The 24,748-nt window shown below is 41.5% G+C and overlaps 1 protein-coding gene across 2 annotated transcripts in view; it reads right to left on the reverse strand.

Annotated features, from left to right (window-relative positions):
• The window catches only part of TMEM171 (transmembrane protein 171), a 28,569-nt gene extending 7,012 nt beyond the window's left edge, over nt 1-21,557 (reverse strand). The window contains exons 1-4 of one of the 2 annotated variants that reach the window (XM_069085403.1): nt 21,114-21,557; nt 15,700-16,408; nt 6,967-7,111; nt 570-698 (exon numbers count right to left, since the gene is read on the reverse strand). In XM_069085403.1, coding sequence (XP_068941504.1) covers nt 668-698; nt 6,967-7,111; nt 15,700-16,339 — 816 coding nt within the window. In that variant the 5' untranslated portion in view covers nt 16,340-16,408; nt 21,114-21,557 and the 3' untranslated portion in view covers nt 570-667. Of the gene's footprint in view, nt 1-569; nt 699-6,966; nt 7,112-15,699; nt 16,409-21,113 lie in introns of those variants that run through there. The other variant, XM_069085402.1, reaches the window with a different exon arrangement.
• Between the last annotated feature and the right edge of the window lie 3,191 nt (nt 21,558-24,748).

A 24,748-nucleotide genomic window follows, 5' to 3' on the forward strand; every position in this document is an offset into this window, starting at 1 on the left:
TGTAACATGGCTAGTATGTAAATGTTTTGCATGACTTTGCATTTAAATTTATATATTGCTTGCCTTCTTAATTTGTGAGGGAGGGGCTGGCAGGAGAGAGAGAATTTGGAACTCAAAATTTTTTTAAGATGCAAAAAAATAAATAATACTTCTTTAAAAAAATAAAAGAAACTCTTCTATTTCCTCTAAGACTTCACTTTCTTTCCTCGTTGTCTTCCTCTCTCACAACCTCTCCCTTATCTTCTCTGTCAAGTCTTACTTTCCTACACTATTTGCCATTGACATTTCATATAGCTCAGTACTTGGCCCTTTGCTCTTTTCTTAACATATTCTCTCCCTCCAGAAACTGATCCTGTTTAATGACTTTTATTAGCACTAATGACTTCCACATCTCTGTCTCCAGCATGATCTCTTACCTAAATGTCCAGTATGATTTAATCCACTCAAAATAACTACAAGTTATCTCCCCTTGTATACATCACTTTCACCTCAGAGTCACAGATCTAAAATGGAACTCTGCAACTTTCTTTAGAAATCTGTACTAATCCCACTGTTCTCCCAGTCACTGATCTTCCTTTATCTGTCCTAATCCTTTAGAGAAGGAAGGAAGAAAACAAACATTTATTAAGCACCTACTGTGTGCCGGGCATCTTCTTTGATCTAGGGTCTAGCTCAAGTCCAATCTTCTCCAAGAGGCCCTATAATTATAATGATTATGCATCTTTTGACTTCTAGGAATGGTCCAATTTCAACAAAAGGAAAAATTCTTTAACAAAATTTTTACAAAGAAATAGACTTTCTCAGACTACAAGCCTCCACTTTCTCAACTGAAAAAATAAGGTTACCATACTGATATTGTGGTGCACACTGTCTGTATCACGAATTTAAGACTTAATCACATTCTACCCAGTATGGTTATGTACTAGCTTCTTATGATCTATATCTTTTCCATGAAAATCAATGTGTAAATTCCTGGAGGGCAGTGACTTTATCTTTTAATTCTTTTTATATTCCCATCAGTGACTAGTATAGTGCTAAGAAAATGGTTTATTTATATCTACCAGTTTAATGGATTAACACTAAATTGGATGAAGAATTCTTTACTTTCAGCCCTTCAGTCTCAACATTTTTTAGTAACCTTTGACTTTCTCCTTGTTTTCATCCTTCATTTCCAATCAGCTGCTAAGTCCTGCAGATTTTCTTTCATTTTTGTCCTTTTCTCTCTTCTCTCATGACCACTGTCCTTGCTGAGGCTTTCATCCCCTCTTGTCCAGACCACTATAACAGCCTTCTAACTGGTATCCCTGGCTCTTGTCTTTCCTTTCTCTGATCCACCTGCCACCGAAGTCTGCCCAAGGTACTCCTCTACTAAAAACAAAAACAAAACAACCATAACAAAAAACAATGTCAGTGGTTCCTTCTAGGATAAAACATAAACTCTTTCATGTGGCATTTAAAGTCCTCCACAATCTCACTCCAACCTACCACTACAGCTCCATTTCACTCTGTTTCCCATAATGCCTTCTATGTCCCAGCCAAACCAGACTCCTGGTTGATCTCACCCTGTGCTCTCCCATCTTTATGCATTCTTGCAGGCTGTTTCCCAACCCTCATCCAAGGAATGTCCTCCTTCCCACTTAGCCCTGCCTGATGACCTCTTTCTCTTTTTTCAGGGTCCAGCAGGTACCACCTACTCCATGAAGCTTTCCTGCTACTGTCAGCTAAAAATGCTTTTTCAGGGTGGCTAGGTGGCACAGTGAGTAAAGTGTCGGCCCTGGAGTCTGGAGGACCAGAGTTCGGTTCAGGCCTGAGACACTTAACACCCACACAAAAATACTAGCCGTGTAACCTTGGGCAAGTTACTTAACCCCAATTGCCCTCCAAAAGGCAAAAAATAAATAAATAAATAAATAAATGAAAATGCTTTCTCCCTCTGCATATGTATTTTCTTAGACCACTTTGTCTTAATTTATCCTTTCCCCTCTTCACAACCTACCTTCCATTGTACCTTGCATCTGTAGTATAATGGATTACATATCCAGAATTAGATTGTAATCTTGATAGCATTATGTTACAAAGGAGTATATTAGGGAGGGTGGGCTCCCTCATATATAATATATAATGTTTAATAGACTCATGCTCAGTCAGACTTCCCTTTGACTCTCCTCACATAGTAGGGAGCAGCTAAGACAAGAGTAGCTATCCTGATCATGTGATTATAGTGGCACTTTTGTTGGGCTATTTAGGGAGACCAGAGAGTAGGGAAGGCATTGACATATGATAGTTTGTGACATATGATAGAAATTGTGAATGTAATCCTTGATTCAAAGGGCTAATTATATGGGACTCTCTCCTCACTGGTAGAGACAGATTACTCAATGTACCTGAATGAGGGGTAGGCAGTCAATAAGAACTAGAGAGAGGAGAGATATGGGCTCTTCTTACTTTTAGATTCAAGAGAGGAGATAAGTTATTCCAACCTCTCTTCCTGTCTCCAAAGAGAGACAAAGACTCTGGAAAGAATAAAACCTTCAGGTGCAATGAATAGAGCACTGGCCCTGGAGTCAGGAGAACCTGAGTTCAAATCCAGCCTCAGACACTTAACACTTACTAGCCGGGTGACCTTAGGCAAGTCACTTAATCCCAATTGCCCTGGCTTCCCCCCTCCAAAAAAAAAAAAAAGGTTAAGACCTGCAGAAGAGTTGGCAATCTCCATCATGTCCCTCTCCCAATTTGCTTGCTATAGCAGAGGATTCAGGGCATTCCATTTTGGTCAGATCTGGGACTCTCTCTTGGTTATTATTCTGTGTATTGTCTGGTATGAATTCTCCTTTTCTGATTTCTGTTTGGGTAGATGGGCTTCTTGGCTATTTGCTCTTTGCCTGTTTGCTCCATTGTGGCGCTGTCATCTGGTGGGAAGGGAGTCAAGCCTTAGATAGCTTGGGGCCTCCCTTCTCTATTAAGGGATACTGATTAGGAGCTTAGCTTAAACCTAAAAAACCAATTCTCCTTGTGGTTGTTCTTTCACGTCTGACTCTTCACGACTCCATTTGGGGTTTTCTTGGCAAAGATACTGGAGTGGTTTGCCATTTCCTTCTCTAGCTCATTTTACAGATAGGGAAACTGAGGAACAGAGAATTATGTGACTTGCACAGGGTTACTCAGCTAGTAAGTGTCTGGGACCAGATCAGGAAGATGAGTCTTTCAGACTCCAAGCCCAGCACCCTCTCTACTGAGCCACCTAGCTGACCCAAATACTTCTCCTAGACTAATAATATTTAAGGGAGCAGATAGATATAAATCTAACCCAGTACCACCTCTCTCTGAGGAGAGGAGAATGGCCATCTTCTGGCCCCACCCTCCTTCTTTCTCTCCTGGCAGGAATCAGTCTTCCTTGGAAAAGGGTGGGAGGAGATACTAGAAATAGCTATTCTGGCCTCCTTGTGAGCCATGGAACCATCTGGACACACATAACCTACGTGACCCAAGAGATAAAACAGCACCCACACCACCCCCATACAGACACAGGGTGGTAAGAAAGTGCCAGCATTACAGAAAGAATGAATGGAATGCATACCAGGAGACCAGGTGAGGCTGATGGCCCTGGCTCCCCTGGGGTCAGTCTTGGGTCTCCTCCCTTTATGACATCGTTGGGTGTTCCCTGGTGACTATTTCAGTTTGGAGAGACAAGAGCAAAGGATTAAAGGTTAGAAAGGCCCTTAGAGATTGTCTAATCCCACCTCATTTCTTAAATGAGGAGACTGAAGCCGAAGGATACAGAGCTAGAATTCAAACTCAAGACTTTGACTCCAAATCCAGCCCTCTTCCCATCATAATTGGAGGACCAGGTAGCTCCTGAGTCAGAGAGGTATATACAGAGCAGGCCCAGTGTACCCATGCTCTACATGCCCACATACAGTGCTCACTAGAATCAGAGGAATTACTAATGATCAAAAACTGTGGTGGTCCAGCACAGAGCTGCCTCTCTGAATTGCACCAGCTAAGCTCCTTCCAGCTAGGCGTTACAGGGGATGGAGTCAGAAAGATTCATTCATCTTCCTGAGTTCAAATCTGGACTCAGATACTTCTTTTTTTTTTTTTTTTTGCTTTTTTTTTGCTTTTTGGAGGGCAATTGGGATTAAGTGACTTGCCCAAGATCACATGGCTAGTTTTTTTGTGTTAAGTGTCTGAGGTCAGATCCGAACTCATGTCCTCCTGACTCCAGGGCCAGCGCTCTACTCACTGCACCACCTAGCTGCCCCTCAGATACTTCTTAGTTGTGTGACCCTGGGCAAGTCACTTAACCCTGTTTGTCTCAGTTTCTCCATCTATAAAATGAGCTGGAGAAGAAAATGGCAAACCACTCCAGTATCTTTGCCAAGAAAACCCCAAATGGAGTCATTAGACAGAACTGAAAAATCACTGAACAACAACAAAAGCTTATTCTCAATTTCCTCTCCCTGGAAAAGTATTTGCAGGTCATCAGGCAAATATAATAGGGCAGAACTATAACATCCTTTCAACATTTGTACTTCCAGTACTAAACATTGTATTCTGAACATAGTAGTCAATAAATACTCATAAAATTAGAGTACTTGAAGAAAGGAATGCTAGGTGCTTCATATCATGCATGATCTGTTAAGACAAATCTTCTGCATTTCATGGATCTATCCAAGAATAAGGATAAAGACAGGACCTGTGGCTTTATAGATATAAGGAACTCCCAAGTGAGGAAAATCCCTTTTGCAATGTACATAGGAACTTTTTCTTCAATTTGTAGTATTGGTGAGGTAGGCCACATGTTGCCTGAGGCTGTGTTAGTTAAGTCATGAGCATGAGGTTATACAACCATGTAAGTCAGAAACTGAACTTGAAATCTTAACCATCATGCCACACTGTTCCTCAGTCCAAGAAGAGTATAATGGAAACCATTCAGGATTTGTCATCAAGTGTGTGGGAGACTTTGAGGCTATGAGACCCTGGGCAAGTCATTTAACTTGAGATTAGATCTATGAAAAGAGGGCATTGAACTGAATGATCTCTAAAGTTCCTTCCAGATCTAAATCCTGGGATTCTGTGATCCTAAGAAGGTTTTGAGAAGGCAAAGCAATGATGGGAGCTTTGGGAAGGGAGAGTCATCAGTTGGCAGGCCATAGCTAGTCTAGAGAAGTCCCCAGTAGGAGTGGAGACTGAAAGCCACCTTGAGCAGTGTGGAAAGGGATGGAGTTAGGCTGAAAAAGAACCAAAGAAGTGAGATCATCCATAAGAGACAGAGTAGTAGAGGTCTTCTTAATTAGCCTCCCACAGTAATTTGGAAAACAATTTGTTTTAACCTTATTTTATTCTTGGAAAAGTGACTTCTATAATACAAAGTCAACAACACTGAGAAGCAATGAAAAAAACCCCAAATCTATTCAGAGAGAGCTGAGAGTCTCATCAGGTGGTTTCACAATAACTTTCAAAACATAACTAATACTATCCAGGCTTATAATGATAGACACTTAGACAAGTGACAAGTTAGAACAAGTACGAGCTCATTAGTGATTTAATTTGAGGTATTTCTGTCCACAGGTGAACATGCCCAGTCAAACACTGTTAATATTCACCTTTCAATTCACTTTATCCAATCCCATTCTCCCTGTACCCCCCAAAAAAAATTCTCTTGCAATGCACAAATGAACCTTCTCTGAATTTTTTTTTTTTGGTGGAAAAAAACTACTTCAAAGTGAAATCAAGACCCACAGATAAGGAAGAAGAATTTCACCAAATAAAACTGCTCGTGAAAGGGGCCAGCCAGGATCCCACTTCCTTTTTTCAGCTAGCTAACATAAGGCTTGCCACAAACATGCAGCTCCTAGAGCTACAAAGAAAATTTATCAACAGATGTTTTTATGCTGATGACCCACATAAGCCTGCATGGCTCCCTGGGCAGGGGAGCTGAGACTCTGAGTGCCATCACACAGCCATCCCTCTCCTTGGTCCGGCTGGGCCCCAGGGGGGCAGGCTGAACTGACCAGATGCATTAGTACTAGGCAGTTTCTGCTCCTACTTCCTTTGCTGACAGAAGCCTAATGGAATCAGGAAATTGGGTTAGTGCAGAGACCACTGGTCTAGGCAAGATGCATGGTCTCCACTCCTACCTATGTTATTCTTCCCTTTGTTGTGGGACCACATTCGAGTTAGGCAAGTTTCTGTCTCTGTGTCCCCTAAGTGATTTTGTACCTGATTCACAGGAATGAGGACCAAGCTAGCGGCACGTAGAAAACACTGGATTTCCCAAGTAAAAATGATATTGCACAAGTGAGAGGAATGCATTTGTTTTAGAGGGGGATAGGTAGGATGGCAAATCTTTCTGAATTCAAGATACAGCATAAGAAGAGGGAGCTAGGTGGTACAGCACTGGCCCTGGAGTCAGAAGGACCTGAGTTCAAATCCAGCCTCAGACACTAGCTGTATGACCCTGGTCAAGTCACTTAATCCCAATTGCCTCCCCCCAAAAAGAGTAAAAAAACCCAAAGATATAGTATAAGAGGAAAATTAATCAGTTCTCTCCCTAAATTTTTATATGGGGTATACCAAAAGTCTTTTGTGATCCTATTTGGGGTTTTCTTGGAAGAGATACTGGAGTAGTTTGCCATTTCCTTCTCCAATTCATTTTACACCTAAGGAAACTGAGGCAAACGTGGTTAAGTGATTTGCCCAGGGTCATACAGCTAGTAAGTGTCTGAGGTCAGATTTGAACTCAGGGAGATGAGTCTTTCTGACTTCAGGCCCTGCACTCTATCCACCTGTGCCACTTATCTGCCCTGTAATGCTTAGAATTGCCCTAAGACTTTTGGGACCCTGTATATAATTGGTAAGAATAAAAACATAGTAAAGTGAATCAAATAACTTTAAATTATCCTGCAGGCTACAAGGATATAGGTTAAGCATTTCATTCCCAGAAATTAAAGTAGGAAGTCTTACCCATAATTAAAAATACTGTAGTATGACGGTGGGTTCTCACTCAGAGGCAAACTGTTAGATGCTGAGTTATGTGTTGCCACTGTAGATGTTGAAGCACTCGAAAAATAAGGTGGAGGTGGAGGCGGAAAGATTATCACAGCATCACCTAAGGAAACAAGTGCATAATTAATAGCAAGAAGGCAAAAGGAATGACTTCTTAAGAATGCCCATCCATGTAAGGCAAAATAAAAAATCCAGGTAATAATAATAAATGACACTGATGCAACATCTGATACACATTATTTCATCTGACCTTCACAACAGTTCTATGAAGGAGTTACCATTGGGAATATTATCCCCATTTTTTTTTTAATGAAAGAACTGAGATTAGAGACTTGACTGAAATCACATGGCTATCTCAAGAGGAGGACTTTGATCCCCTCCTTTCCTGGCTTCAAGTCCACCACATTTTCCATTACACAGGTGTACCCTTTGGGATAAAAAGCATAGACAAGTCAGCATAGTCCAACCTAAAATTCAGTTACATGTGCTCTCTTTTCCCAGAAGTCTTTTCTGGTGCCAACCAGCATCCAAATGTCCTCCCTCTCAAAATTCCTGCATATTCATTTTGTATGTATTTTCTGTGCTTAATTAGACTGTAGATGTCGTGCGTCCTTTGTTTTTGAAGATGACATCACAGGATGATGCCTTGGCTCATGCACAAATCAGAGTTAAGGGAGGCAGAGCTGCACAGAGCTGTCGGCCTCATTCTCTCTTCCAGGGTCATTGAAGTCCAGTGGCAGGACAAAAGTCAAGACAACTGAATGCAATGGATGACCTTAACACCTGTGATAATCTAACCAGGCTCTAAGCACTCCACAGTGTCTGCTTCCACCACCATCATGGCTTGGAAAAAACCATCCCCCTATTCTGCCATAGGAAATCTTCCTATGATTTGGTTAGACATCCCTCTAACTCACCAACATGTTTGAGGTTTGTCAGTTACCCTCAACCTGGAGCCCCATCTGGTGAGGAGGTTTTACTGGTGTATGCTACAGCTTCTTGGAATCACGGGTAAGAGCCTATTTATATAGACAAGGCAGCATGGTAGTACAATGGGTAGAGTGCCAGGCCTAAAGTCAGGAAGACCTGAGTTCAAATTTGGCCTCAGATAGCTGTGTGACCATGGGCAAGTCACTTTACCCTTTTGCCTCAGTTTCCTCATCTGTAAAATGAGTTAGAGAAGGAAATTGTAAACTCCTTTCTTTGACAAGACAACCTCAAAGAGGGTCACAAAGAGTTGGACATGACTAAAATGACTGAATAACAATCCTGGGACCAGCAGTGGGGACTTAGTGAACAGTGATTTTAGTACATTCATAAAAGCAGGACAAAATATCACATTCTTCACCTTCCCCTCCAGTCTTGCTAAGAAAGTTTCTGGAGACAATTTGCATAGACCTTGACTAAAGACCGAAGGCATGATAGAAATCAAAAAGAATATTGCCAACCCAATTAAAATAGTAGACTGAGTTCAGACTGAAATAAAGCAGTACAAAAGAATAGATTTAACCAAAGTTGAAGGCTGACTGGCTAACCAGATACAGCCATGGATCTGATTCTCAAAAGAGCTAAAAAGCCCCATGGGAATTGTGAGCTAAAAGAAGCTGAAGCACATCCTCTTGGGGGAAGAGGCTACTTAGAAATTTCAATTCAAAGGAAGACCAGGAAAAGGGGTGAAAATCAGCAAAGGACCGAGGGGAGCAGCACAGCAGAAGACCAGAAGACAATAGCAGTGGAGATAAGCTCAATAGAAAAAAAAATGCAGAGGAGAAGAAGATGGCAGTATACCAAGACGGCAGTGATGGGGATGGGAAAGGAGAGCTAGCTGGGATGTAGACTTTCAAGCGCAATATTTTTCTGATGTGTTCCCTCTCCCACCAATGTGTAGTCTAGTATAACCCCACTTGTATGAGAGTGGGGTAGGATTTTCCTTGTCTTTTATATTGTTATGTTATTTAATCAAATGTCTTATGCTTTGAACAAAAGTGTCTTCTGCTTGGTCTGGTAAGAGAAAACAACAATGGGGGCTCATAGGTTATGGTTTTGAATAGATGAAGATGCAAAGCACTACTTGATCCTGGAATTACTTTCAAAGGGTCAAATTTGGGAGGAACCTTTGTTATACTTGTTTTCTAGAAGCCCAAAGAGAAACCATAATTTCAAACCAGAGAAAGTCAGCATTCAGCAGTACCTAACAGTTTATCCAGAAAAGTGAAAAATAAAAGTGGATATATTATTTTGGCAATCATAAATGAGGTGATATATATATATGGTGTGTGTGCATATATGTATATATGTATACATTTATATATATATATATATATGTTCAAATGAATCTGTGACTCATTGATATGAATGTCTCTTCCAACAAAGCAGATCTCACCCCATCCATGAGTGCCCATCTTGTTCAACTCTTGGCCATGAGTTCTTCCTTAAGTTTCTTAAGCAGGATATCTACTCTACTTTCTGGAAATTTTGCTTACTTCCTCCTGAGATCATGAGGATACCTGTGGAGTACTTGACCTTTCCACCTGTCATCCTTCATTCTTCCCATGTGACCAGTATATCTTCTATTTTGATCAAACATTTTCCCAATTATCTAATTTACTCCAATTCTTCAAAGTTCCTTGTCATGCTGCAATCTGCTTGTGTTTACCACACATCTCTCCATTGTTCTCTCTGTGGTAATCATTTTTAATTCTTCTGAGGCTGTGAAGTTCCATTACTACAGCCATAATGCAGCATCTCAAGAATATCGATATTAGATAAAGAAATCTTTATTCCTTGGGAAAAAATTGGAACCATTTAAGAAATTTCACAATTTCCCAAGCCCAAGTTTTTTTTATCCATTTGTACCATCTGTCCAAGATATATATATGTATGTATATTTATATGTGTATATATATATTTATATGTGTGTGTATATATATATGTATATATATATATATATATATACTCCATTGTTGATGAATATGTGTGTGTGTGTGTGTGTACACTTTTGGTATGCTATGTACTATACTGTATGTACTCATATACTATAGTATATATGCTATATATATATACTCATATATTATGTGCTAATATATTATATTATATTGTATTATACTAATTATATTATATACTAATTGTATACTAATACTATATACATGGGCAGCTAGGTGGTATAGTTGGTAGAGTACTAGACCTGGAGTCAGGAATACTCATCTTCCTGAGTTCAAAACTGGCTTCAAACATTTACTAGTTGGGGGACCCTGGGCAAGTCACTTAACCGTGTTTGCCTCAGTTTCCTTATCTATAAAAAGAGCTGGAGAAGGAAATGGCAAACCACCCCAGTATCTTTGCCAAGAAAACACCAAATGGGGTCACCAAGAGTTAGACATGACTGAAAAAAACAATTGAACATATACATATATATTCACAAACAATGGAGTAAAATAAAAATTTGGAGTCAGAAGGACCAGTAATGATTATATCTCCAAGCAATCTCCCCATGTTTCACATGAAGAAACTGTAGACTGGATAGGTGAAGTGACGCATCCAAGGTGATACAGTTAATTGTAGCAAAGTTTGGATAACTACTAAATCAAAAGTCAATGCTCTTCCTTGTTTGCCATTTTGCCTCTCAAAATTGAAACAGAACTGAGCCTCTTTATTAGGATGGGAGAAATAGTTGAAAGAGCATTAAATTTGTCAGAGAACTTGGGTTTGAACTCAAACTCTGTTCATTAATACCTGTGTGATCTGGGTCGTCAGTTCACTTTTCTAGACTTTAATTTCTTAGTGTATAAAAGGAAGGGGTTGAGGTACATAATAGTTAGAATTCTTTCCAATTCTCCAAATCCCATGAGCCTGTGAGCCCAAGAAATCAGAGAACACTGGTTGTTACAGAAACTCTGTGGCAAGAATCAGGTCCACTAACCTCTTATTTCAAATGAGCCTATCTGCTTGGTTTGATGCAAAAGACCAACAACTTTATTTCTTTTGTTGTTCAGTAGTTTTTTATTTGTGTCTGATTCTTTTTCTTGGCAAAGACACTGAAATGGTTTGCCATTTCCTTTTCTAGCTCATTTTACAGATAACAAAACTGAGGCAAACAGGGTTAAGTGACTTGCCCAAGGTCACACAGCAAATTAGTGTCTGAAAGTCAGATTTGAACTAAGAAAGAGGAATCTTCCTCACTGGAGGCTGGTGTTCTATCCACTATGGCGCCACCTAGCAGCCTTCATCATTAGTGAATCCAAACAACTTACTCTGTGCCCTTTCTAACCCAATGGAAGAATATCTAGTCACTAAGAATATCTAGGTCAAGTTCATTGTCATGATACGAACACCCACAATTCCTAGCTTGAATGTAGATAGGGTGGAGAATATGCATGAAGGAATGTGCATAGAGAAAGGTGTTCTTTTGTGCAGTCACACCCAAGTGAATAAACTAGGCAGCATCTGGGATCACCCTATTGAATATTTATAAATACTGAGTTCCCTGCCCCTCCTCAATGTCAACCCTACACAAAGCAAGAAGCCTAGTTAAGGAATTGACTCTTCAGTAATTAAATTAACCAACTAAAAGAAAAAAAAAAGTGGTCTCCTGCCCCTGGGCATTTATCTCTGTCAGTCTCAAACAAGAAAAGCTCTACTGTTCATCTTACCAATCATTCTTCATCCTTTTCAACTAGGGATGGACCTCTGGAATTGTTTGCCCTTTGCAATCACCTCTGGCTAATTTTTCACAAGGCAAAGCTAAATATAGTTTACCAACTAAATATAGATGACCGAAGTAGCTAATGATCCTGAAAAGGTACAAAATGCATGGTTCATGCTTTCCTTTTTTTGCTTTAAGCCCCAAGAGACAAACGACTGGTGCTGATTTATGGAGCTCTGGAATCTACAGAAAGCACGATTTAATAGGCCAAGCCGGTGGTTTTCCAATCATATGCTATAGCACTTTAGCTAGTTTGGTACAATAGAGTGCCAACTTTGAGGCATAAGGCCTGGATGTGAATCCTGCCTCTGACATATACAGGCTGCATAATCAAGGGCAAGTAAGGATGATAGTATTAACAACAATAATAGTAATATTAGCAGCTAACATCTGTGTAGTGCTTACTACATTCCAGGCCCTGTGCTAAGAGCTTTATAATTATTATATACTATTTCATTTGATCCTCAAAATAGCCCTGAAAGGCAGTTGCTATGATTATTCCCATTTTTACAGATGAAGAAACTGAGGCCAATGGAGATTAAGTAACTTGCCCAGGATCACAAAGTTAATAAGCATCTTAGGTTGGATTTGAACTCAGGTCTTCTTGACTCCAGGCCTGATATTGTGCCCAATAATCCTCATGGAGTTGTTATGAGGAAAGCACTTTATGAATATAAAAGTGCTACAGAAATGAGTTATTATCCTTTATTATCTTATTAAAAGGGCATTTTAATGATAATAATCAGTCAAAACCCAAAGCACTCTAAGGCTTATAAAATGCTTTTCTCACAACGAGTTAGAAACTGAGGTAAAAAGGAGTTAAGTGAATAGCCCTGGGTCACTAAATGTCAGAGCCAGGTTTTATCCTTTTGATCAATTGCTTGCCTGAGCCCAGAGCCCTTCAGTCTAATCATTATCACCTGTCAGGTTGACCACTGGATGCACCACCAATGGGTTAGACTGAGAATCCTATTAAATAAATTCCCACAAAGTGAAAGAATATTCTGGGCAAGGGGCAGTGAATAGAGCACCGGCCCTGGAGTCAAGAGGAACTGGGTTCAAATCCTGCCTCAGACACTTAACACTTACTAGATGTGTGGCCTTGGGCAAGTCACTTAACCCCAATTACCCTCCCCTCTGCCCTCCAAAAAAAAAAAAAGAATATTCTGGGCACCCTGTTTTCAGAAGGACATCAATGGGCTGCAGCACACCCACAAAAGGGTGACCAGGATGGCAAGAAGAAAGGACACATTATCATTGCCAAGTTCTTGAAGAGCTGATGCATGAAAGGGGGGTGATCTCAGAGAGCAGAAGTAGAAGTGATGATAGAGGCTCATGGGATCATAAATTTAGAGCTGGAAGACACCTCAGAGAGTTAACCTCCTTATTTTACATTTGCAGAAGCTTTTGAAAATGCCAGAGATTAAGTGACTTGCCCAAGGTCACACAGATAGTAAGGACCTGAGGCAAGATTTGTACACTGGTTTTTCTGATCCCAAGTCCACTGCTCTGTCCATGTAGCAAGCTGCCTCTCAAATTGCTGAGGTAGATTTTGTCTGGGTGCAGAGCTGTCCAAGGAGCAACTAGGTGGTGCAGTGGATAGAGCAGTGAGTCTGAAGTCAGGAAGACTCATCTTCATGCCTTCAAATATGGACTCAGACACTTCCTAGCTGTGTGACCCTGGGTAAGTCACTTAACCCTGTTTGCCTCAGTTTCCTCATCTAAAATGGGGATAATCATAACACCTACCTTCCAGGGTCATTGTGAGGATCAAATGAGATAATATTTGTAAAGCCCTTGGTAGATGTAAACAGGCCCTGGCATATAATAAGCACTATATAAATGTTAGCTTTGGTAGCTATTTGCTCCAAAATTTCCAGTTCCTCTAGTATATTCTTCTAAATTCTTGCCTTGCTAAAACTTTGCTGTGAATCTCAGGGGAAAATCCCTCAACTCTGGACCCTCAGAAGTACTACCAATGTGCAGTCCTTCAGTGGCTCTGTGATCTCACTGATGGGGGCACTCCCTCCAGGTTGCAAGTCTCACTCTATCAGCAGTTTCTCACCCATTACAACTCTGGTCTACCTCCTCCCCCTAAGATCAAGCTGGGCACTTTCCTCTACATTCCCTAAACTTGTGCTGTGACCAGGGGTTCAGGGGAGGTCGTATATCTGCACTCCCTGGCTCCTGGTACATTACTGACCCACCTGTCTTCCAGCCATACCTCTGATGCCCCCCTTATGCGGTTTCTCTTGTGCAATTCTTTACTGGCGATGTATACATTGGTAATATATGGTACAGCCTACTTGTGCCTCCAGCACTCCTTCCTATTGTCCTTTTGGGTGAGAGCTAGGTGACACAGGAAGTCAGGAAGACCCTGAGTTCAAATCCAGTCTCAGACTCTTACTAGCTGTGTGACCCTGGGCAATGTACTTTACCTCTATCTGCCTCAATTTCCTAATGTGTAAAATGGTAATATCTTACAGGGTTATTGTAAGGATCAGATGATATCTGACCCTTACCACACTTTGTACAGTGCTTGACTTAAAGTAGGTGCTTTATAAAAGGTTGTTCCCTTCCCTTCCCTCCTTTAATTCTTCTGAAACAAGGATTCCATGACTCATAGTTATATGGCATCCCTCAATGAATAGATGGGCCTTTAGTTCAAGGAGAAGCTTGGGGTCAACTAAAGCACTGCACAGTTTCCCAAAGGCAATCCAACTCTGTCTATTCAATAATGGGCCCACCTCATTTTCTATCCACAGTGTCTATTCAAGGTATACATTTGGATAGATCAGTTCTATGGCTTTTCTATTCAATGTCATATCTTGATCTAAATCAATAATTCCCAAGCTTTTTTTTTTATCTCAGTACCCCCTTTATATTCTTAAAAATTATTGAAGATGCCAAAGAGTTCTTATTTAGCTATATTAGAAACTAAAATATTTTAGAATTATGAAAATCATTATTTGACCTCATGGACTGCCAGGGCTCCTCAGACAACACTTTGAGAACTGATTGCCTAGATGCCAGGGATGGGGAAACCACAGCCTCAAGGTTACATGTGTCCCTCTATGTCCTCAAGTGCAGCCCTTTGATTGAATTCAAACTTTACGGGAACAAATTTGAGGACTTAGAAGGCCACATGTAGCCTTGAGGCTGCAGGTTCCCCACCTGTAGAATGACTAGTCATTATTCATTTGGTTAGTTTTTCCTATATGAATAGAGGGGAGTATGATGAAGGCTTGAAAAAAAACCTTCAAACCTTATTATTACCCCTTCCCCCAAGAAGAGGACTGAGAAAACATCAATAACTACCAACCTACAAACTATTTTCTCATTGCTTATAAATTTTTTTGAGAATAACCTGCACATACATTGAGGACATTTTTTTATGAAGGCAGGATAAAGGAATGAAGTCAGTCTCTTGCAAATAATATTCTATACTAGACCACATCTTTACTGTCACATAATTGAGAATGTAAAATTTCATTGTCCTTACTGTTGATTCAAAAAATATTATTTGTCAACGATCTAAAAAACCCTAAAAGTTTTCCTTCAACAAAATGTCTCCCCAAACTACATAAGATTCCTTAAAACACTTAACAGAAATAATTTGTTTAATCACTTTGTGATTATTAATATCATATGAGGCATAAAACAGGAAAAGGTACACCTCACACCCGAAGGAGTCATGGGGGAGAGTTGGTACAGAACACAAATGTCAGTATTCCCCCTATGTTGATGGATGAGATTGCATTATTTGCATCAGGCTACATTACAGAGCCTACTGAATGAGATCCACAACTCTTACAGGTAAAATAAAATAATGATATTGACAGGTTTTTAGTATAAACATATATAAAATGATGGCTGAGGAATTTTTACCATTTATCACTTCGGGTTTGGGAACCATAAAGCATCCAATCTAAACTCACAACATAATAGTCTCTAATCGCAGTATCAGCACATTGGTATGATTTACCCACCTACAGTGACTTGCACAGGCTCATTGTTGTGTGATCGCCTTTCTTCACTCTCTGAAGAGTCTTGGCTCGAGCTCAAGTTGTGTCTTTTCTTAATGTGTGCTACCACAAAGAAACATAATCCAATGAGCACTATCAAAGGCCCCATTATCTGGAGAGACAGAAACCCACATGCCTGTGGCTCGGCACTGGAAGTGTCCGTATCATTAAATGGTGGCTGGGGCCATCCTGAGTTACAGCCAGGGACCCAAATGCCCAGCACACTAATCAGCATCCCACTGGTTAAAAACAAGAATCCAAAGATGAGGAACTGAGCAAACTGGCGACTTTCTCCACAAAGAAAGAAGCTGTCGGGGTCAACCTGGTTGCCTTGCAGCTGCCTCTCTCGAAGCTGAAGTTTTGCCCTGGAGCGGGCCAATATGATTGCTCCGAGGCCAACCACAGCACATGAAGGCCCCACAATTTTCAGGACTGCACTGCAGTCAGGAAGAGTTTCATACTGGCACGTTTGAAAACCAAAAATGGAAAGCAGGATTCCTGCACAGAGTAAGATGACCCCAAACACGAAAAGGAAGAAAATGATTTTGCTGATGCGCCTTCCACTCACATCCCCACCAGGCTCAGGAGAAGTAGCTGGGGACATTGCCCCTTCTCACCAGGGGAAAGGGAACTGTGCCACTGGAATCGTGAAGGCCGCCAGCCCTTGGGAGCTCTGAAAAGAAATAACAGAATTTAGGAAGAGCACGTATCTGTCCGAATCCTACGTCCTTCTCTACTGTACTTTTCCCTCTTGCTGGGAGGTCTCCAGTCCTTTCAGAACGGAAACCCTTCCTCTTTTTGAGTTTGGGACTTCACACAAGTGAACAGCATCTGAAGGAATTTTAGAACAATGAATTGGCATATGAGTCAGAAGGCTCAAAGCTCAGAAATTCCCGAGTGGGAGATTTTATGGAGATACTAAAAAAAAGAGGAAGTGGAATTTCAGTGGTAAGGAACAGAGGCTTTCTGGACAGCTTGCTTACTTTAGACATACAAGACACTTTAGGGATCATCAGGTCCAGCCCCTTTGTTTTACAGTCAAGGAAACTGACCCTCAGAGAGGCCCAAGGTTACCCAGGCCATCAGCTGGAGAGAGAGAGGTTTTGAAGTGATATCCTCAAAAGGAATGTAGCACAGCGGAAAGAGCCCTAAGCCTTAACTTTGGTGCCCATCACCTGTGTGACCTTGAGCAAGTCAGTTTACCTCCACAGGACTTAGTTTCCTCATGTATAAAATGAAAGAGTTGAACTAGAAGGTTTCTGAGGACCTCCCAACTCTGTCATTGTTCAGTCAGTCATGTCTGATTCTTCATGATACCATTTGGGGTTTTCTTGGCAGAGATACTGAAGTGGTTTGCCATTTCCTTCTCCAGTTCATTTTACAGATGAGGAAACTGAGAACAGGGTTAAGTGACTTACCCAGGGTCACACAGCCAGTAAGTGTCTGAAGCCAGATTTTAACTCAGGAAGATAGTCTTCCTAACTCCAGCCCAGCACTCTATCCACTGTGCCACCTGGCTGCCCCAGAGCTATGATTCTCTGACTCCAAATTCATGGTTTTTTCCCACTGGCTCTTGGTCTATGAGTTCATTCCCTATATATAAAACTTTAGAGATACATAGAATTTTCTCAATCTACAAATGGCACATTTCCTTATTATAATCCCAAATTAAGTGTATAAATTTACTTGTATTACTTCTTTCTGTCATATGTGTTTATATTGAAGGTATGGCCACACTCATTGCTAGTTTAGCAGTTTAAGTGAATTCTCGCAATGGGCAGGAGGTTAGACTAGACCGGAGGTAGCAAATTCCTGGTCAGCAAAACTCTCAAGTACATACATCTTGAACCAGATTAAAATGTAAGTGAGAAATTCCAACAAAGTAAATAAAAATATAATACAACACAGATAATGTTAATCTGAGGCTTCTTTTTTTTCTTTTTGGAGGGGGGAAGGCAGGGCAATTGGGGTTACGTGACTTGCCCAAGGTCACACAGCTAGTAAGTCAATATCAAGGGTCGTTTCTGTTTCAGTTGAACTAGGAGATCTTTAAGGTCATTTCCATCTCTTAGGTCCCCTGGTCAACTTATCCAAACAGTTGGATTGCCTTTTGGGGGGTATTTATTGAATTTTATTTAGTAACAATTAGTGCTCCTTAAATTCAAATTGAATTTTAAAAATAAATTAAAATTGAACTGAAATCAGCCAAAATGGTGGTCCTGATCCAGCTATGTGGGCATGACCTGAAATGACATGTTTGTCATCTTGGACCCAGATAGCTTCTCTATTTGTGGAGAGAAAAAAACTCCACCAGTTTTCTGGCATGAGCAGGGAAAGTCAAGGGCAGGTAGGTGAATCAGAACCAGCTTGGTTTAGATAGACAGAATGGAGCCTGTGCACTCACATTTTTGAGCCAAGCTGGCCATGTTTCAGCAAAAAGTAACTGAGATTAATTTTAAAATGAACAACTGATAGCAAAAATCATGAGTTAAAGGTACTACTCAGTACAACAAGACCATGAATAAGAGAAAAAAATGCAAGAAAAATCCAATAGGAAGAAAATGCTGCTCCCCAAAGCCACCCACACCAATATCCTTACGTATTTTTTGTGATAATAATAGTTAGCATTTATATTGTCTTCTTAAAATTTGAAAAAAGCACTTTGCATGTTATCTCATTTGATTTTTGGGTGCTTTTATAATAATCATAATAATAGCTAATACTAGCTAGCATTCATATAGCTCTTTTAAGGTTTGTAAAGTATTATTTCATGTTAACACATTTGTAAATTGTTAGAGGCAGCTAAATGGTGCAATGGATAGATCTGGACCTGGAGTCATGAAGACCTGAGTTCAAATACACTCTCAGGCACTTATTAGCTGTGTGACCTTGGGCAAGTCATTCAGCCTCGGTTCCCATATCTGTAAAATGGGGATGATAGTTGTACCTCCCTCCCAGAGTTGTGAGGGGTGAATGAGATCATATTTGCAAGGCTTTATAAACCTTAAAGTGCTACACAAATACCAGCTATTAGTATTACTCTACTTCAACATTTTTTAAAAGCTACTTTTAGATTGCAAGCTTATTTATAGATGATTTTATTACTGGGAAATTCTTAAAAGAGATCACTTCCAGATGATTATCATTCTTTGTCATAAAATATATAATATTCAAATGAATTTCAATTTTCAGACATTGTTTCAAACTTCCTCAAAGGAGGGAAGATGTTTTCTAAAGCTTTGATTCACTCAGGATCTGTGACATTATGAAATAAGTAAAGAGATAAGGAATCACACTACTGTAAATTAATGGAAGGTCAGTTTGGGAAAGGAAAACAAATAAGACATTACATATTGGGCAGTACTTTTCCAGGGAGAAGCAGAGATGATACCAACTAGGAAGGATGACTGTAGAGGGTAGAGGAAAGCACCCTGGATTTAATGATGGAAGTCTATTTTGTGCTGAACTCAGATGTTACTTACTACTTCTCTGACAGTAAGTAAATCAGTGGGTCTCATCTGTAACAATAAAAACTCACATTCATTTACATAGCATTTAATAGTCTGTATAGTGCTATCAAAGGGGAAAGAACAGTGTCCTGGGAGTCAACACTTAGGTTCTAGTCCAGGTTCTTCAACTGACTGTTTGTATGACCTAAAGCAAGTTATTTTCCTTCCCAGGGCCTCAGTTTCCTCATCTGTAAAATTGGGGTAGCACAAGATACTTGTAAAGTCCCTTCCAATTCTAAGTGTCTAGAAATCTAAAAAAAGTTGTTCAGAATAAAAAAAAATAAATTCTGATCTCAAAGGATGGAAGAGAAAGTTCTGACCCATACTACATGGTCATGCAATTCAATTTTTGGTACATTTTCTTAATTCTCTCAGAACTACATAAAGAAGAATACCCAAAACTTTCTGGTGTTTATGAACAAGGTGGGGGGGAATCCTCCACTAAATTTTTTTAAAGGAGTATTCATTTCATTTTGCATAGTCCTAACTTGGATAATCACTCAGTCTTAGAAAGGAAAGAATGGGAGTAGGGAAGGGAGGGAAAGGGATTGAGGGGAGAGATAGGCAGAGATAGAGAGAAATAGAGACAGAGACAAAAACACAGACAGAGAGGCACATACTGAGAAACAGACTGAGGCAGGTAGATAGGGAAGGAAAAAGAAGGGGAAGAGAAGAGAAATCTCACAGTAGGCTCTATGATTTCTTTCTCCATGGCATAGCAACTGGCTTTCCTACTAATTCCCCCACTAAGTTCCCTTTTAGCTGGCTTCCCTATCTTCCTTCAAGTCCAAATCAAAGTCTCTCCATCTACTGGAAGCCCCTTCCAATTCCTCTTAATCGCAGAGCCTTTCCTCTGAAGATCACTTTCTTTTATCTTGGATGTATCCTGTTTGTACATAGCCTTTTGCATGTTATGTCCCCCATTACAGAGCAGGCAATGCCTCTTGCCTGTCGTGCTTAGCAAAGCGTCTGCCTCTCGGTAGAGGCTTAATAAATATTTATTGGCTGATTGAAGCCTCCATACAATTTCTTATTTTGTCAACCTTCACTTTTACACTGATGAGATTTGAGAGCAGAATATAAAAAATGAATTCCTTGAGCGCCGAAAACTAATCTTCCAGTACTCCCTCCCCCACCATTCCGTAGGGCATTTCCCATCAACTAGCATAGGGCAAAAAGGTGTGAGAAGATTGCAAAGTCTCATCACTTAGTTAATAGGCATTTATTAATCACCTCCTAAGAGAACGTCACTGTGCTAAGCGCTTTACCAATATTCTTTCATTTGATCTTCACAATAACCCAGTGGGATGGGTTCTATCCCCGTTTTACAGCTGAGAAAATTGACCGACTTGCCTAGAGTCATACAGCTAGTGACTGTGAATTCAGACTGAGATCTTGTGAACCCTAGACTCACTCTCTAACCACTGTGACATCTAGTTGTCTCACATATACAAAAAACAAAAAAAATAACAGATGTGAGGCGATCCTTGCCCTGGAGGAGCTTAAATGTTTGCTTTCAAAGATAAGTAAATGCAGGATATATAGACAATAAATACTCAGTGATTGGTCAGGTGCCACTGAGAGGAATACGGAAAAGTCCCTAGCAGGTGAGATGCGATCATTTATCCTGCAGGAAATTGATTTATAGATTTACAGCCCTAGAGCAAATGCTCTCGTGACTGGCGTCTTCTGAAGACCAGCACCCACAACAGCTCAGAGGCACTGTTTATTCAAAAACTTTGCAGCAGTGAGAAAAATTAAAGGAGCAAGTGAATCCTGGCCGGCTCGGCCAAGTTCAGGTTCAGGCGAAAGGGGGTCCCGACAATCCCAGGGGAGGCTTGCCTGGCTGCTAGACAGTGAGGGTCTTACCTGAGCGCACTGAGCCTGGGGCGGCACTGCTCCGGCCGGGGTGTTCAGAAGACTGAGCGCTCCTGTGGTTGCAGCCCAGGGAGCAATTGGAGGGCCAGAGGATCGCCCTAAGCACTGCAAAAGTCTTCGGCTTCTTCCTTCTCCTCGCTGGTCCGGTCCAGCACTTTCCTTGCGGACAGGGCACAGCCTCACAATATGTCTATATATGCGCAGCCTTCTTGCCCGCCGCGTTAGCACCGCTGTCTTCCTTGCCTATGCCAATGCATCTAAAGCACAGCACACCTGGGCAGGCTGGAGAGAGAAACAGCGTGAGGCCGGTAACTGATGCTTTTATTGCGAGGGAGGAGGAGGAGGAGGAGGTTTGGTAGGCTGCAGTGGGCAGGTAAAAGGCGGGGCGAACTCGAACTGGCCACTGCCGGGTGGTGCCCGAGAGCAAACAGGTCTCCGGAGAGCCCGCGTACCTTCTCCGGCCTGGGCGCCGACGAGCTGGTCCGAAGAGACCCGGGAAACTAAGAAAGGAGAAGGAAGAAAGAGACAGTGGTGCTCTTGATGTATATAATCCAGAACCCCTCCGACGTATCATTTCTAAGGCAGAGCTCAGAACCCCGCCCAGTGACCTTTAATGGCCCTGGAGGTGGGGGCAGACCGTAAGATCTACAGCAGAGCCCAGTCCCCAATCGGCCTTCAGTGTGTTCTATCGGGAACCCTCCAGCTCCAAAGGGTTCGAAAGATCCGGGCTACCCCGGCTGGGAGCGCTGCAAGCTTTGATCCTTCCCTCCCCTCCCTTCTCCTCCCCTTAAGACTCCCCCAGCTCTTGCCCCCCCACACCACCAGCCGAAGTCATCTGATGGGACTTGAACTGGGGCGGGAGAAGGGAGGCGGGAACTAGGTTCTGAGTTTTCTCAGAGCGGGTCTGAGACAAGATTCTTCAAATCCAGGGTTGGCCCTGCTGCTCTGAATGTGTGTCCTTCCCAAACCTGGCTCTGCCTGTACTTCCTAGATTTCACCAGCACGCATTCCCCCTTCTCGACGCTGTTTTGGAGATGTGCCCGCTTCGGTTTTCTCCTCAGCCTTTATTCCTGTGGCCTTAGGAACAGGTTGTCACCTTGCCGCCCACCCCTTTTGGTTACTTAGTCCTCCCCAAACCGGTTTGGGGTTCACCTAAGAACACCAGGTGGGGGCAGTCCATGGAGCAGGCTACTTTCCAAGTGGCAGCATAAATTTGCAGAAGAAAATATGTATCTGGGGACAGGAAAGTGGACAATGGAGAGTGACACCCTCCTCCTCCCACCTCCCCTGGTCCCCTAATCCTGCAAATCAGCTAGCAACAAATTTGGGATTAAAGCTTGGAAATCATGACTCCTGCCTCTGAACCTTTGTTCTAGCCAGCAGGCTAGATTAAACCCCTCCTTCCTTGTATATATCCTTGTTAGGCCAAGAATTAAACTGTGATTCTTCTCCTGAGACGTGCCCTGTACTTCAACTAGAATATGGAGATAGAGAATTTGAATCCTAGTTCTACCAGAAACTTGTTCTGTGGAACTGGAAATCTATTCCTGTTTCCAAAATAGAAATCAAGGCTTTGTGGAAGGTATGACAAACAGGGCCGGTCTGGGCACCCCTGAAGGTGCCCTTGACTGGGTTTGGGGGAGGGGAGAATCTTTCCCCAAGCTCCAGTCACCAGACAAAATGTTTGAAATTTTGTTGTTAGAGATATAGTCCTTCAGTTTGACTGCCTTTAGAAAATAAAGGCTTGCCTGAGATAGGTAATCCTATGTTCAGTTATTTAAATCAAGCATATCTTAGGGTGAGGTATGAATTGGCCAATGACATCCCCCTTCTTCTGTGGAAGCTAACAGAGATCAGGGTACCTTGGAATGAGGCTTTTGAAGGGGGTGGGTAAGAAGGGTCGAATAATCTTGGAATGTGGCCCAAGAGGAAGGGAAAAGAATATTTATTAAGCACTTATTATGTGCCAGGACAAATACAACTTCATTTGAGGCCCCCAATAATTCCAGACCTGGGTAGAGAGGTTGGTGAGAGAGAGGGCACTTAGGGGCTGGGAAAACAGAAGGGAAGGGGAAGGTTCAGAACGTAAACTTCACATATTTCACAATATTTTTCTATCACTGATGTCGAGGTGAATTCTGCCACAGCCTGGCCATCCCTGCATTAGTGGCCTAAGTGTGGGCAATAATCATTTTAAACTACACTTAACTCATTATTGCATTATCCATTGAATGCTAGAATTTTAGGCCTGGAAAACACCTGAGATAAACTGAAGTCCAGAGAGGTTAGGTGATGTGTACCAGCTGCACAGGCTCATAGATAGTTTCTGACACAAAGTGCTACTGATTAAATGATTCTGTTTTGTTCTCACACTCTCAGATTCTTGACCCTCAGCTGTAGTACATAGTCCTAGGGAACGAGAGCAAGAAAAGGTCCTCGTGTAGTACCGTACAAACTTTGTAAATCTAGCACCTGTAGACTTTTTATGGACTTAAAAAAATAAAAATACACTTTATTCATCAGCTCGTGACATCACTTCATGTGTAGTTAGTGTGTGATACCTAATTCACACTACACTAAGGGGGAAAAATCAGTATTACTGAGCTTTTTTCTTCTTCATGATTCTAGGAATTAAAAGTACCTGAGGACTTTTCCTCTGAAAATGGCACAACCCAGCAGAAACAAGAAAAAAACATACTTGAGGATTATAACAAATGTAAACAGCAGAAATGAAACTCAATAGGGTGTAATTAGCTAAGAGGAAAAGGACCTCAGAGGTCATATAGTCTAACACCTCATTTTTTACAGATGAGCCCAGATTTAACGTGATTTAACCAAGGGCACACAGGTAGTAGTAACATAACCAGGATTCAAACTCAGGTCCAGTGACCCCAAGTGCAGTGGTCTAAGGTCAGGTCCCTTTCCATTGAACTTTCAAAAATACAGGCAAAGCTGACCCTACTTCAGGTTGTCGAAGTGAAAGACTATGAGAAGACGAGAAAGGAGCCAGTAGTCTCCATCACATCTCTATTCCTAGCTTGCTACTCTAGAGACTTCAGGGAAATTTCCTCTTGGGTTAGATCCAGGACCCTCTCTTGGGAACTCCTTCACTCTGTATGGTCTGGTATATATTATCCTATGTATACCTTCTTTGATTTCTGTTTTGCTATGATTTGGATAAATGGGCAAGGAAGGAAGGAAAAAAGAAATAAAGAGAAAGGAAGGAAGGAAGGAAGGAAGGAAGGAAGGAAGGAAGGAAGGAAGGAAGGAAGGAAGGAAGGAAGGAAGGAAGGAAGGAAGGAAAAAGGCAAACCTGGGAGATATAATTCTGACTTCAGTCCTTTAGATCTTAGGATAAGCTATGAATTTATTTGTTACATCTTATCCTTCTGTGAAAGGGTACCAAGGCAATGGGAGTTCTGATAGAGAAGGGATAGGGAGGAGAAGGTAATTTTGGAGCCTGGTACAACATCCAGGGATTACTGGACTAGGAAGCTTGGTCCTGTAGACAGGCTGGGGATGCAGAAGAAGAAAAGAGGCAGTCTATGAATGTAAGCTTTACCCATTTCACAAAGGGCTCCAGAACCCAGACCCTCTGACACTTGGCCAGTGAATGACCTCTACCA

This window comes from Petaurus breviceps, unplaced genomic scaffold (genome assembly GCF_028583685.1).
Source record: "Petaurus breviceps papuanus isolate PSGF00001 unplaced genomic scaffold, PetGlider_PUasm1.0 175, whole genome shotgun sequence".
Taxonomy (NCBI): domain Eukaryota; kingdom Metazoa; phylum Chordata; class Mammalia; order Diprotodontia; family Petauridae; genus Petaurus; species Petaurus breviceps.